Source organism: Prionailurus viverrinus, chromosome B2 (genome assembly GCF_022837055.1).
Source record: "Prionailurus viverrinus isolate Anna chromosome B2, UM_Priviv_1.0, whole genome shotgun sequence".
NCBI lineage: Eukaryota > Metazoa > Chordata > Mammalia > Carnivora > Felidae > Prionailurus > Prionailurus viverrinus.
Window position 1 is genome coordinate 41,240,626 of NC_062565.1, and position 15,189 is coordinate 41,255,814.

The 15,189-nt window shown below is 49.4% G+C and overlaps 1 protein-coding gene across 11 annotated transcripts in view; it reads left to right on the top strand.

The window, feature by feature from the left end:
- The window catches only part of CUL9 (cullin 9), a 37,231-nt gene that overhangs the window by 2,463 nt on the left and 19,579 nt on the right, over positions 1-15,189 (top strand). For 9 of the 11 annotated variants that reach the window (XR_007152085.1, XM_047858207.1, XM_047858210.1 and 6 more), the window contains 18 exons: positions 432-586; positions 903-1,412; positions 1,896-2,031; positions 2,180-2,373; positions 2,641-3,046; positions 3,458-3,650; positions 6,531-6,738; positions 8,572-8,768; positions 9,149-9,366; positions 10,526-10,775; positions 10,862-10,967; positions 11,520-11,747; positions 12,039-12,129; positions 12,221-12,392; positions 13,857-13,962; positions 14,201-14,296; positions 14,555-14,730; positions 15,016-15,149. Coding sequence is in view for 10 of the 11 variants with exons in the window: in XM_047858207.1 (XP_047714163.1) it covers positions 432-586; positions 903-1,412; positions 1,896-2,031; positions 2,180-2,373; positions 2,641-3,046; positions 3,458-3,650; positions 6,531-6,738; positions 8,572-8,768; positions 9,149-9,366; positions 10,526-10,775; positions 10,862-10,967; positions 11,520-11,747; positions 12,039-12,129; positions 12,221-12,392; positions 13,857-13,962; positions 14,201-14,296; positions 14,555-14,730; positions 15,016-15,149 (3,576 nt within the window). In the remaining variant the exon portion in view is untranslated. The remainder of the gene's footprint in view (positions 1-431; positions 587-902; positions 1,413-1,895; positions 2,032-2,179; positions 2,374-2,640; positions 3,047-3,457; positions 3,651-6,530; positions 6,739-8,571; positions 8,769-9,148; positions 9,367-10,525; positions 10,776-10,861; positions 10,968-11,519; positions 11,748-12,038; positions 12,130-12,220; positions 12,393-13,856; positions 13,963-14,200; positions 14,297-14,554; positions 14,731-15,015; positions 15,150-15,189) is intronic. The other 2 variants (XM_047858208.1, XM_047858212.1) reach the window with 1 other exon arrangement.

Consider the following 15,189-nt stretch of genomic DNA (forward strand, 5'->3'; position numbering starts at 1 on the left):
AAAAAAAAAAAAAAGGAGTATAAATTAATAAACTATTACAGGTATATAAATAGGAAAAAATAATAGTACCTGGCTTATCTGTCCATTCTCAGTGCAGTGGCAGAGAAGAGACTAGGGTAGGTTTATATTTTTAAGTGGTGGGTTGAAATTTGTTGATTGTGAAATCAGTTTGGTGGGTTACAACCAACACTTTTTAATGTAGAATAACTAGTAGGTAGCACTTGGCAAGATAAGTTATGTAGCATTAAATATATGTTTCAGTTGTACGTATGTGTATTTATATCAGGTTACCAAGTAAAATGTATATACCTTCCTGAGAGAGTCTCAGTTGCAAAGAAGTTTGAAAGCCCCTGGGGTAGGAGATAGATAGTTTAGGAAAGGCAGGGGAAGTACTGGGGATTGAGAAGATACAGACTGGGTATGGATTACAGGGAGTCGGGCTCACGTCCTTCTGTCACTGAGCCAGCAAGATGGCATCGAGCAGCACATGGATTTTGACAGCCGCTATACTTTGCTGGAGCTGTTTGCAGAGACCACATCCTCTGAGGAACACTGCATGGCCTTTGAGGGCATTCATCTGCCTCAGGTACTCTGGCAGCTATGGGGGAAATGCTGTGTACAAGGCCTAGGACGTCACTTCTGAAAATGTGGTTCGGGATTATGCGTCCGCACCAGAGCCACTTGGGGAGCTTGTTAAAATGAAGGTTCGAGCTTGCCTCCCCACTCAGAATTTCTGAGATTAGACCCCAGGAACTCCTTGTGTGTTATATAAATCACAGTTTTAGACCTACAAGTGTGGGGATAAGGCATTTACATTTTTCTGTAGAACATGATATTGTGGGGAAAGGAGAGGGGCTGAAACTGGGAAAAGATGCACCTACACCACGGACTGTGTCCTACAGATCCCAGGAAAGCTGCTCTTCTCCCTGGTGAAACGTTACCTATGTGTCACCTCCCTGCTGGATCAGCTGAATAACAGTCCAGAGCCAGGGGCTGGAGACCGAGGCTCCCTGTCCCCAAGGGAGGTCAGCCAGGAGAAAAGCCGGGGGCAGCGGGAGCTGGAGTTCAGTATGGCTGTGGGCAGCCTCATCTCAGAGCTGGTGCGGAGCATGGGCTGGGCCCGGAACCTCAGCGAACAGAGCACGTCATCACCGCGGCCAACGCGGTCCATCTTTCAGCCCTGCGTTTCAGGCCCTAGTCTTTTGCTCCCTGCCATGGTTGCCACCCCTAGAAAGCAAGAACGGGCCTTCCGTCAGCGCTCTGAATTCTCGAGTCGCTGTGGCTATGGTGAGTACGTGCGAGAGACGCTGCAGGCTGGGATGCGAGTTCGCATGCTGGATGACTACGAGGAGGTCAGCACTGGGGACGAGGGCGAGTTCCGGCAAAGCAACAATGGCGTGCCCCCTGTGCAGGTGAGCAAGGGCAGAGGTCATGTGTGGGACACTGTTGGGGATCTAGGTGGAAAGGTATAGGTGGGGCTTCCAAGTAGGGGGCTCTCTGGCAGGCCACCCATGGAGAAAACCCCCAAGGGGATTAGAATGGTTAAAGGGGGTTGGGAAAATTTGGAAGGCTGAGAAAATCTAGTGGGAGTGGGTGGGCTATGAGGCCAAGCAGACTCACACCCGGGAAACACAGCTGATATATAGAGACACCCTCTAGCCCCCACCCATGGAGTTGGCTGGGAGGGAGTGTCAGAGCAGAGGCCATCAAGGTCAGGAGGAGATGAGAGGCAGGGCCCACCCTTTGGAGAGTGGAGTCTTTTGCCATACAGAGGCTTTCTGAAGCTTAGTCAGGTGTGCATCTGAGGACTGTGTGCCCAGCCTTATCCTCTCAAGCCTGCACCGCCCAGGGGTCAGAGGCCAATTCGTCCTTCTTTCTTCTTCCCTCCATACCAGGTCTTCTGGCAGTCAACGGGCCGCACCTACTGGGTGCACTGGCACATGCTGGAGATCTTGGGCCCTGAGGAAGCTGCTGAGGGTGCGGCTTCAGGAGCTGTGGAGAAGGGGGCAGGGGCTCCTCTGCTGGGCACAGGTGAGCCTTAGAGGGCACATGGACAGCATGTCTTTGAGCAGAGGAGTAGGACTGGGACAAAGCTACTCCTGACTAGGAGCTGCCCCAGAGATTCAGAAATGCACTCTGTTCCTGTTGGATGACGACACCCCTCTGCCTATATCCTCAGCACTTCCCTCCTGGGACTGGAAACCTGTGGAGGGGCTCTACTCTTTGCCATACCTCCAGCCTGAGCCTCAGAAGAATGAGCGATTGGGATACCTGACTCAGGCTGAGTGGTGGGAGCTGCTCTTCTTCATCAAGAAGCTGGATATATGTGAGCAGCAGCCAATTCTCCAGAATCTTCGGGAGAACCTGGATGAGGTATCTTAGGCCTGAGATACTTGGTTTGTAGTGGATTTGGAGGTGAGATTCTCTAAGGGAGTTCTAGATAAGGGAGTGCTTAGGGGGAGGCTGGAGCTAGAGATGAGAGAGTATGAGGGGGCCTGCTGGGGAAGGAGACAAATCCCATGAGGTCTGGTATGTAGAAGTGTGCAAGTCATGGCGGGAGGCGGCCACCCTGTCTGTTACTGTCCCCTAGGACCTTTGCGTCTGCCCGTGCCTGAAATGCATACCTCCTTCTGTTGACAGACCCTGGGTGAAAAGGCCTTGGGGGAAATCTCCGTGCCCGTAGAGATGGCTGAGGGTCTGCTGCAGGTGCTCAGTAATCGGTTTGAGGGCAGTACCCTCAGTGACCTGCTGAACTCCCAAATCTACACCAAGTATGCACTGCTGCCTGATGAACTGAGCATCTCGTCTTCTTCACGAAGTCACTCATGTTCTCCAAATCCAGAAGAGGAGTCCAAGTTGGAGGTCAACTTCTCAGAAGAAGAGACTGAGTCTCCCAAAGCAAAAGCTGAGCCCCCAAAGGCAGATGCAGACACTGCCAAGGGAAAAACTGAGCCCCCCATGGCACAGAGTGATTCACAGCTGTTTAACCAACTTCTGGTGACTGAGGGGATGGTTCTTCCCCCTGAGATGAAGGAGGCAGCCAGTGGTGAGTCAGGTGCTGGGAAGGGAGGGTGAAGAAGTTGGACCAAGTCCCGGGCAGTCCCCACAGAAGTAGTTAGGGTAGAGGAAAGCTGTGGAGGAAGATTGCTGTTGCATGGGAAAATGCTTTGGAAGCATTCATCCATCTTCCTTCCTTTGACCTTGAGTGTGTGTAACCAATCACTGCTCCCTATCTTCAGTATCCCTGGAAAAGGAGGGTCTGTTTTCTGGAATATCTTCATCTTCTGCATTTGGCTATTAAATCCCTGGTACAGAATTGGAAAAGTTCAGAATGCAAGCTACAGTAATGAATAATGTATTAAAATGTCAGTAGGATAACGGGTTTGACCTTTAAACCCTTCCAACTTGGAGCATCCTCAATTTTTTTAAGCCACTACCTTTCCCTCACCAATTTCAGAAATGGCTAGAGGCTTGCGGGGTCCTGGTCCACGCACCTCCCTGGATCAGCATGTGGCAGCAGTCGTGGCCACCGTGCAGATATCCAGCTTGGACACAGACCTGCAGCTCTCAGGCCTCTATGCCCTCTCTCAGGCTGTGGAGGAGGCCACTGAGCGGGACCACCCTCTGGTCCGTCCTGACAGATCCCTGAGGTTAGAATGGTGGGGAAGGAAGGGGTTTTGGTTTAAGCTGCCATTGGGGGAGGATGGTGGTAGAGAGGGAAGGAGCTATATCAGGAATTTGAAAGGCTGGGACTGAAAGAAGGGTCAGCCTGAGGGAGTAGTCGAGCAGGAGGATGCAATAATATAATGGAATATCATAATATTCTTGGAGCACTTACTCTGTGTCAGGCTCTACATGCATTTTCTCATTAAATCCTTCTCTTTCTTCCTTCCTGAGGAAGAGTTGATACTATGCTTATGGCATTGTATGGGTGAGGAAACTGAACCTTAGAGCATTTAAGAGTTTGCACAGAGCTTGATAGATAGCACAGCCAGGATTCAAATGTAGGTCCTGTTGGCCCTAGAGATTGAGTTCTTTTCTTTTCTTTTTTATCCCTTCCTGTTTTCTTGCTATTTTCAAAGGTATTTTTTAAATCACTACTTAATTATACAAATAATACACAAATACATTCTCATTTTGAAAGACCTGAAGGATGTAATAGAACACAGAAGGAAAAGACTAAGTCCTTCTTCACCACTGTTGCCAGTCTGCTGTGGATTCTTCAGACCTTCCATAGATTTACATTTGTTAGTGTGTTTCGAAATAGAACATCTTCTGAGTTTGTGTGTAAATAATTGTAATCGTACTACACGTTTCTGTGCTTTCCCTGCACACTCCTACACACTCAGTGTGTCTAAGAAAGCTCTACATGCCAGTCCACGTAGAGCTGCCTCATTATTTTCTCTGATACACAGGATTCTGCATGTGATTATATCCAAGTTCAAGTACAGTGTTTTGATGGGTTCATTTTCCTCACAGCCGCCAACACTGGATACTATTATTTTTTAAATCTATCAGATTGACAGAACTTTAAACGATTGGTGTCTTTGTTTTCATTTCTTAGTTCTAGTGAAGTTAAGCACATTTGCCCACATTCATTGTGTTTCTTCTATAAATTTGTTCTTATCCTTGGCCCATTTTCTTATTGGGTCTTCATTTTTTTCTTACTGATTTGTAGGCACTCTGGATATGAATTGGTTATTTATGTTTCACATATTTTGCTGGTTATTTTTCAAAATCATGTTAACTATTTTCTGGGTGTAAAATAATATATGCCCACTGTAAAAAAAGAATTAGACGATTATGAAGATAAAAATCATCTGAAGACCTTTTGCAGAGAGAGTCACTGTTAACATTTTGGTAAACATCCTTACTTATATTCCTGTATCCATTCATATATATTGCCCATGTTGTATTAACTTGTTTATAATAAGTTCTGGCTACACAAGGGGATTTATATTTAAAGCATATTTGATTCATGTTGTAGTCATCAAAAAGTTCATGAGAGAAGACAAATAAAGGCAGAACTTTCCCAGGCCACCTCCTCAACATACATCTCTGTCCCTGTGGGGAAGAAATAAATCCAGTTTTTTTTCTTGTGACACTCAATGTGATCTAGGAACTCTGGAGCACTTCTTCCTTTCCTTCAAATTAGCATTTCCATAGGACTCTCTCTCTAACTCATATTGCTTATCTCTTAACTTTGTGGACAGTGTCTTTCATTGTGCTGAAGTTTTAGAATTTTATGTTAGAATTAATTAATTAACCTTTAACTAGGCTCTACGTCCAACATGGGGCTCGAACTCATGACCCTGAGATCAAGAGTCACCTATTCTACTGACCAAGCCAGTCAGTCACCCCTGCGTTAGAATATTTTAATATTTTAATATTTTAAATGTTTATTTTTTTGAGACACAGAGACAGAGCACAAATGGGGGGAGGGGCAGAGAGAGAGGGAGACACAGAATCCAAAGCAGGCCCCAGGCTCCGAGCTGTCAGCACAGAGCCCAATGCAGGGCCTGAACTCACAAACCGCGAGATCATGACCTGTGCTAAAGTCGGATGTTTAACCGACTGAGCCTCTCAGGTGCCTCTAGAATACTTTTAAACTTCTTAATGGCTTCTAGGTTTTGAGTGAGTCTGTCCTATTTCAAGATTATAAAAAGTATTTGTCTTTATTTTCTAAGGATAGCTATGGTTTTGTTTTTTACATTTACTTTAAAATCTGTTTGCAGTTTATTTATGCTGATGGAGTGAGGCAGAACCCCAGCTGTAATTGTTTCAGGTGTCTCCACCTCATGTGTCACATGGTCCTTGCTCTTCTCATTGGCTGGGATGCCACCCTTACCTAGCGATCTGTATCTATCCTGCGTCATTTCCAGAATTTTAATTTTTATAAATTTATCTTTTGTTAACTAGCAGGCAAGTCTAGCATTATTTCTTTCTAAACATTTCTTGACTATTCTTGCATATTTTCTCATCTTATGCCCAAATCTACCTGCCATATGTTTTGTAAAAAACCTTTCAAACATTGTGATTAGAATTACATTGAATTTATAGTTTTATTTGAAAAGGTAAACCAGGGCTGGCTGGGTGGCTTAGTCTGTTAAGTGTCCAACTCTTGATTTTTATTCCAGTCATGATCTCATGGTTGTGAGGTTGAGCCCCACTTTGGGCTCCATACTGGGCATGGAGCCCGCTTACAATTCTCCCTCCCTCTCCCTCTGTCCTTCTCCTACTTGTGTTTGACACGTGCATGTATGCACAGACGTTTTCTCTCTCTTTCTTTCTCTCCCAACAAAAAAAAAAGAAAAGGTGAGCCAGAGTTGGTAACCATTTTGCTCTACTGCCTCCTTCATGAGGTGAGGAGCCAGAGGCAGTTAGCCTGCAGAGGAGAGGGAGGGAAGAGTGGAACTAAGGCAAGAGCAGCTTGGATAATGGTGGGGGTGATGGATCTTGGTGGAGAGGGTTGGACAGGGAGTCAGGTGTGACTTTTGGGATGGGGAACTCCAATGTCTCTTCTCTCTAAGAGAGAAGCTAGTGAAGATGCTGGTGGAGCTGCTGACCAACCAGGTGGGAGAGAAGATGGTGGTGGTGCTGGCCCTGCGCCTCCTCTACCTGCTCATGACCAAGCATGAGTGGCGCCCACTCTTTGCCAGGGAGGGTGGCATCTACGCTGTGCTGGTTTGCATGCAAGAATATAAGACTTCCGTCCTGGTGCAGCAGGCAGGGCTGGCGGTGAGTGGACTGGGCCTGGTGGGAGAGAGTGATGGGCAGGAGGGGCAGGCCGGGGGACCGCTGATCTTGAGGAGGTACTGTGGTGATTTAGACCAGGGAGGAGACATTAGGATGGAAAGATGCAGGTGGGTTGAAGGTTCTAGCAGAACAGCCCTTGTGATTGAATGTGTGTCGGAAGAAAGGGAGAATGTTTTTAAGAATGACTCCCAGGTTTAAAATGGAGCAGCAGAGGGGATGAGGAGGTCATTCACTAAGTGGGGGAATGTGGAAGGAGGAAGAGGTATGGAAAGAAGGTCTGGAATTGAGTTTTTAGGTTTGTTCAGTTTCCCATATCTTTTTAGTTACAGTTAGATATCTGGTTGGAGACTAATTTTCTGCATGTGACAAAATGATTTTTTACCCTTTGATCTGAGTGGTGCCCTTACACAGAAAATACCCCCTCACCAGATGTAGGTGCCTTGCCACCTGGGCCCAGAGGAAGGGGGGCCCTCATCCAGGGGAGCTTATAGAAGAATTAGCTTCCTGACTACTCCAGACACAAGTGCTGGCTGGTAGGAGATGTGGACAGGGTGTGCTCTGTATAGCTTGGAGTCCCTGAGGGGGGCAGGTAGGCCTCATCCAGATCAGTTCTGAGAATGGATTCTGACAGTATAATGGCAGCAACACGGACAGGAGCCCCAGTCCCCTTAGGTTAGGCTGTCTCAGAGCGAGGTTGGGAGGCTCTTTTCCTGTGCGGGGCCAGCTAGGTGCTGCTCTGAAGAGCAGCCAAGCATTCATCATCTAGGCCGTGTTTGCTCAGAGAATTCCCCAACCCTTTCAGATTGCATGACCAAAATACAGCATTTGCCCCTAAATTCAAACTCTTGCCCTGTAGCCAAATGGCATCATCTTATTTATAACTTCAGGTTTATAGAATTCAGCTAACTGGGGAGATTGGGGTAACCAAAGGGAGAAAGCCTCGTTGTGACATAGCGTAACGGTAGCGTGGAGGATTCAGGCCTTATAAGGGAGAGTGTCCTGAGAATTAGTTCTAACCTTCTCCCCCCGAGAAGGTTTCTTCTCAAGTGTCCTCCCTTTCACCAGGGAAGAGAGGTATAGCTTTCATCTTAATTTCATTTCCTTTGTAGTACCAGTAGACACGTTCATGCATTCCAAGTATTTTTTCCTAGAATTCCAACCGCTCTTCCTGTGAGACAACCCAAGTAGTCTTGTCGAGGAGGGCTGGCTACTGGCTTTGGAGGTCAAGGGACATAGGTTTGAGAGTGCTGGCCTAGTGGTGGTGATTGAAGCGATGGGAGCAGATGAAGTTGTCTAGGGAGGGAGTGCAGAGTGAGAAGGTGGCAGGAACTTCCACATTCAAGGATTTGGCAGAGGAATTCCAGGGAGGCAAGACAACCAGGAGTATATGAGATCCTGGCACTCAAGAGAAGGGAGGTTCTACAAAGGGAGGGGTGGTCCAGTGACGTGGAAGACAATGTCAAGGTAAAGCCTTTGAATACAACTAGATGCTATGAAAGGGCCCCATCTTGAGAGGTAGCTACGGGAGGGGGCAGCCATCCCACTCAGTTAGCCTTGGCGCTGGCAGAGAGAAGTTGCTGGCTGATTTTATCACTGAGCCTCAGTCTTTTCTTTGCTTTCTTCTCTTGTCTTTCTTTTTGTTTTTATCATTGGTATCCCATCACCACCTCTTCCATTTCCATCTCCTACTCGACCTATTTGCCAACAGCTCAGCTGCCCCAAAGTTTGGGGTCAGAGAATGAGGGCCTGGCTCTCCTCTTTCTCTGCATGGCGGCTCTACCCATAACTAATTCTGCTTCCACATCCCCCTTGCAGGCACTGAAGATGCTGGCCATTGCCAGCTCCTCGGAGATCCCCACTTTTATCACTGGCCGAGATTCTATCCATCCTTTGTTTGATGCCCAGATGACCAGAGAGATCTTCGCCAGCATTGACTCAGCCACCCGCCCAGGCTCTGAGAGCCTGCTTCTTACTGTCCCCGCAGCCGTGATCCTGATGCTGAACACAGAGGGGTCAGGGCATCACCCTCCAAATTCCCGCTAAGCCCCAACCCCCGCTGCTGCTCTGTCTATATCTCATGTGCTTCACAGAAATTCCCTTCATGTTGTTACCTCTGGATGAAACATTGGTGGCCCTCTCTGACTGTTACTGGTAGAGAGGCCAAGTGGTTGGGGGTAGGGAGATCCCCAGAGAGAGCAAGGGCACCCTGGCCTTCCTTCCTGGGGTTGGGAGGAGTGGCTTGAGATCAGGGAGCCAGATGTCCTGGCCTCACAGGAGTCCTGGAGCCCTCTCTTCCCCCAGCTGCAGGCCTCTTCCCCTCTGTGCTTGCTTCCTGCTTCCGTTGCATTCACTCTGTTTCAATTTCTTCCCGGGATTACCTCCCTCCTCCCAGGTGTTCCTCCGCAGTGAGAAACGGTCTGCTCCTGCTCAACCTGCTTCTGTGCAACCACCACACTCTGGGGGACCAGATTATAACCCGGGAGCTGAGAGACACCTTGTTCAGGCACTCTGGGATAGCACCGGGGACAGAACCCATGCCCACTACACGTACCATCCTCATGATGCTTCTCAATCGCTACTCAGAGCCGCCAGGCTGTCCTGAGCACACAGGTACCATTGTGGAGGGGGTGGTTCTGCCGAGGAATCGGGCAGTGCTGGCCTGTGGCCAGAAGGGCTAAGGCTTATGTACTAGTACCTTACTGGAAAGACATGATAAACCTTCAGGAAACGAGTAAGGGTTTTGGTACTCAAGTTAGATCTTAAGTAAAACTTCCTGACCAAGAGGAGAAGGATACTCTAGACTAGCGTTACCTAGAGTAAAGCCACCATGCAGGGTGCCTGACTGGCTCAGCCGGTACAGCATGTGACTCTTGATCTCTGGGTTGTAAGTTCCAGCTCCATGTTGGGTGTAGAGATTACTTAAAAATAAAATCTTGGGGCACCTGGGTGGCTGAGTCGATTAGATGTCCAACTTTGGCTCGGGTCATGATGTCGCGGTTTGCGGGTTCGAGCTCCACATCGGGCTCTGTGCTGACAGCTCAGAGCCTGGAGCCTGCTTCAGATTCTGTGTCTCCCTCTCTCTTTGCTCCTCCCCCACTTGCGCTCTGTCCCTCTCTGTCTCCCAAAAAAGAATAAACGGTAAAAAAATAAAAAATAAAATCTTTAGGGGCACCTGGGTGGCTCAGTCGGTTAAGTGTCCGACTCTTGATTTTGGCTCAGGTCATTATCTCATGGTTTGTGAGTTCAAGCCCCATATGGGGCTCTGTCCTGACAGTGCAGAGCCTGCTTGGGGTTCTCTCCTTTTCTCTCTGCCCCTCCCCTGTTGTGCACGTGTGCATGCTCTCTCTCTCTCTCTCTCTCTCTCTTTCTTTTAAAATAAATAAGTAAAAACTTCAAAAAAATTAAAAAAAAATCTTTAAAGCCACCGTGCTAGGTAGTAGAGGGATGTAATTATAATAGCTAATATTTATTGGCTTATGTAACCACAAAGCTCCCATTTAATGATGAAACGTAATTGTATGACTATATGAGATTAAAAATGTATGCGTTTAATATGACAGTGTTTGCCGAACTAAACTTTTTTCCAGATGCAGCTAGCTATATACTGGGGCCAGAGAAGAAAATCCCCACAGTTTGGTACAAACTACAGACAATCCTCCAAATAGGAGGAAAGTTTGGGGGTGGTTTTCTGGACTTGTCCAGTTCGTGGTTTGACCAACTTGCATGACTCCTCTTCATACTCATGTTTTTCCTCCCATGCGTCTGGCAGCAGCACTGGAAACCCCTGGCACCCAGGGCCAGGATGGGTCCCCTGAGCATCTGATCCGGTCCCTAGCAGGGGGCCCGTCTGCGGAACTCCTACTGGGCTTAGAGCGGGTGCTGTGCCGGGAGGGCGGCCCAGGGGGCGCCGTGAGACCCCTCCTAAAGCGCCTCCAGCAGGAGACTCAGCCCTTCCTCCTGTTGCTGCGGACTCTGGATGCCCCCGGACCCAACAAAACTCTGCTGCTGACTGCATTGAGGTGAGGGCCCTGTTGGGGCACCCGTGCATTGGAGGTAAGGGGAGCTGCGGACTGCAGGGACTTTGCTTGTTTCATCCTGTCACTAGGGTCATGACTCGGCTACTGGATCACCCTGAGGCGATGGTCCTCCCCTGGCATGAGGTCTTGGAGCCCTGCCTCAACTGTCTGAATGGCCCTAGCAGTGACTCTGAGGTACCAGGGCCCCGATAAAGGCAGGGGAGGGAGAGGCAGCCTCTGGGGCGCTGGCTACCTTTGTGAGGCAATGGAAGGCAAAGCACAGCCTTTCTGGATGAGTCTGAACACTGAGAGGGGTGGAGAGGAAGGAATTTCCTCTAAGAATGCTCAGAACTGGGGCCTTTGAAGAATAATCTTTTGCCTGCAGCTGGATTTTAGATTCTGGGTTTAGGAGAAGCCCACATTCACCAATCCAAACATTCCTCGCTCTCCACCCTCCCCGGTTTGTGGATTGTGGACCAAGGCTCAGGCACCAAGGTGGGCTCTTGAGAGAGCTTCGCCCTGGCAGCAAGAAGCATTGGAAGCTGTGCCCAGACCCTGCTTCTGGCACCTCTGGAGTCCCAGCACCCCCGCTGTTCTGTCCCAACCTTCTTTGGTACTCTCCTTTCCCTGGACTTTCAAACTTCTCCAAAGTCTCAGCCACCACATTCCCTTTTCGAACCCACCCCTCATCCTTTATGTGGCCTGCCCTTTGCGTCCCATACATTAATCTTGTGGCTCCGGGCTCAGATTGTTCAGGAGCTGCTCTGCTTTCTGCATCGCCTGGCCTCAATGCACAAGGACTATGCAGTGGTTCTCTGCTGCCTGGGAGCCAAAGAGGCCCTCTCCAAAGTCCTGGACAAGCACTCGGCTCAGCTGCTGCTGGCCTGTGAGCTTCGGGACCTGGTGACTGAGTGTGAAAAACACGCCCAGCTCTATAGTAACCTCACCTCCAGCATCCTGGCTGGCTGCATTCAGGTGAGGAGGCTTGTGGGTCCAGAGCTTAGGGAGAACATAAGTGAGAAGCAGGGGAAGGGGATTCGGTGTGTGTCCCTGTTTGGTAACCCTACTTGGCACAAGTGGTAGCAAATATGGGGCACTTGTTTCCCAGCCTTTCTTTACCCCACATGGTCCCGTTCTGCCAAAATTTGTGAAGGGAGAGGTTGAGTGTTTTGTTGCTCCTTGACTTGTTCTCCATACCTGTTTCTGTGTGTTCTTCATGTTCTTCCTTCCTCGCCGCGCCCCTTCTCTCTGATGTTCTGGCTGTAGATGGTGCTGGGCCAGATCGAAGACCACAGACGAACCCACCGACCCATCAACATCCCCTTCTTTGACGTGTTCCTCAGGCATCTCTGCCAGGGTCTGTGTCCCGATCTGCTTTCTCCTGGCTCCCACCCCAGTATTTCTTCTTTACTTTTTTCTCTCTCAACTAACTTCCCACTTGCCCCCAGGCTCCAGCGTGGAAGTGAAGGAGGACAAGTGCTGGGAGAAGGTGGAGGTGTCTTCCAACCCTCACCGGGCCAGCAAGCTGACGGATCGAAACCCCAAGACCTACTGGGAGTCCAATGGCAGCACTGGCTCCCACTACATCACCTTGCACATGCACCGTGGTGTTCTTATTAGGTGTGAGCATGCCCATGTGCACCATAGGTGCACACACACGTGTGTGGGAATATTCTGATACACCCCAGCATATATTCTCCAAAGCACCCACATACACGCAACCCTGTCTGTAACCCCTATGTGCGAGACACAATCAAACCCATTTTGTGCAGTAAACAGATAGACACATTGATCTGCATTCCTTGTGCAGTATAGACATCCTCACTCCCTGAGCCTGGTGATGTGCTCCGCCCACAGGTATAGATGTCACTATCCTGTGCATGGTGTTGAGGGAGATTGACAACTGCCTTATTCACTCTTCCCATGGGTGCTTGTTTAATGTATACTCTGTGCCAGGCACTGGGCCAGGGTCTGGGGCTATAAGGACAATAAGATATGATACCCGTCTTCAGGGAACTTGCAGTCTTCTTGGGGAACTAGGCTGGAGAATCAATAAGAGTAAGAAAAACCACCATGTGCCCTGGACCCTGAGGCCAAGTAAGAGGTGGGAGAAGCCTTCTAGAAGGTGGGGCTAAGTGAGCAGAGCTCCAAAGTAGAAATTAGCTGTGTAAATAGAAGGAAGTGGGAAGTCCAGGCAGAGGGACAGCATATGTGCAAAATGTTAGTAAGAAATGTAATGATGTATTTGGAGGAAACTTAAGTAACTGTGTTTGTCTGGAATGAAGGGTGTTTGTCGTGAAATGGCAGGAGACCGCCATAAAACTAGGCAGAGCCAGACCACAGAGAGTTTTGTGAGCTAAGAAGTTTGAGCTTTATTCTGGAACTTGGGGAGCCATTGAAGGATTTTAAGGAGAGAAGAGACAAAACAAGATTTTTTTTTTTTTAATTTAGAAAAATCACTCTGGCAATCATGGCAGTTTGGGTTGGAGGCCGGAGAAAGATTTGGAAGGTTTATGCAGTGATCTAGTTGAGAAATGAATGTCTTCAGTTAGGCACAGGGAGTGGGAATAGTGAGGGGTGGCAGACTGGGAGATCTCAAGGGGCAGAGTCTATAGGACATGCCATTGACATGAGGGAAGCCATGAGTGGGAGAAGTCATAGTGACAGAGTGCTCTGGTAGATGGCAGTTTTCTTTCCCAAGAAGGATGATGGAAGAGGAGCAGGCTTCTGTGGATGGATCATGGTTCCATTTAGGCATGTTGACTTAGAGGTACCTATGCGTTGTGACATGGAAATGTCTGTTGGGTACATGGTATGAAAGCTAAGAGGAGCCGTCTAGTGTAGACATGTGGATTTGGAGTAGAGTATTCGTTTTTTGCTTGAAACTATGGTTTTTAAATAAAGTCATTTTGAAGAAAAAAATTCCTTCTGGGGAAAGATAAGAGGAGAGCAGGGGATCCGGGAACACTGACACTTAAAGGAGGCAGCAGGGAGACAGGAGTCTGAGGAAGAAGTGGTAGGTTGAAGTCACTTTGAACAAAGACCAGGGTCCCTGTTCTAACTGATTGTTTTCTTTTGTCTCAGGCAGCTGACTTTGCTCGTGGCCAGTGAGGACTCAAGTTACATGCCAGCCAGAGTGGTTGTGTTTGGGGGGGACAGTGCCAGCTGCATCAGCACTGAGCTCAACACGGTGAGGACCCTGGTGCCCTCCCCCACCTTGACCTTACTCCATATTCCTTCCCCCAGGCAGGCATTGCCTGCAATCATAAGCAGTGAGGGCAGAGTTCGGGAAGCAGATTTGTGCGGGTTTGTGGGCTCGGTGCAGAGGTAAAGGGCACACACCATCATAAGACTTGTGGCTGCTATCAATAGTCCGTCCAACCCCACTTCCAGAGGTGACAGTTCTCTCTCCTCCTCTGCCCCATCAGGTGAATGTGATGCCCTCTGCCAGCAGGGTGATCCTCCTGGAGAACCTGAACCGCTTCTGGCCCATCATCCAGATCCGCATAAAGCGCTGCCAGCAGGTAGAGTGAGGGAAGAGGCTGGGCTGGGAATCACGGGGTAGTACAGGGTCTCCATAGTGACTGCATTCCCCAGCACTTGGGGGGCCAGGCTCAGGCCACATACCTGCTCTGGGATGGCCCAGAAGCCTGTTGAGTTCCAGAGATGTGAGAATATCTCAAGTGCCTCCAAGGGAATTCAGGGTGTGAGGCCTGGCTTTTTCTTGGTAGTGCTTGGTGGCTGGGTGGCTTAGGTGACAGACAGGCGTGTGCATGTTACAGGGTGGCATCGACACCCGGGTTCGAGGTGTGGAGGTCTTGGGCCCGAAGCCCACTTTCTGGCCACTATTCCGGGAGCAGCTGTGTCGCCGTACCTGTCTCTTCTACACCATTCGGGCGCAAGCCTGGAGCCGGGACATAGCAGAGGACCGCAGGCGCCTCCTCCAGCTCTGTCCCAGGTGGGTGGGGCAGACAGTGGCTGGAGTTGAAGGGAGCGGGGAGAGGTTAATGGATCAGGAGGACACTGCTAAGAAGTAGGTGGTGGGAGACTTCTGCAGAAGTCTGAAAGGTAAAGCAGCGGCCGGGACAAGAGGGGAGGGTGAACACAGGTGAGAAGTGCGTGCTGATGGCTGCGAGCTGGTTAGGGGACTGAGCATGGTGGGACTGGGAGCTGACTGTGCTTGAGTGGAGGCCTCACAAAAACCTGTGCCTTAAATCCTTGACCACACACCTCTTATTCCCAGACTGAACAGGGTTTTGCGCCACGAGCAGAATTTTGCTGATCGCTTCCTCCCTGACGATGAGGCTGCCCAAGCGCTGGGCAAGACCTGCTGGGAGGCCCTGGTCAGCCCCCTGGTGCAGAACATCACCTCCCCCGGTAACCATCGCGACCCCTGGCCCCACTAACCAGTTCCTCA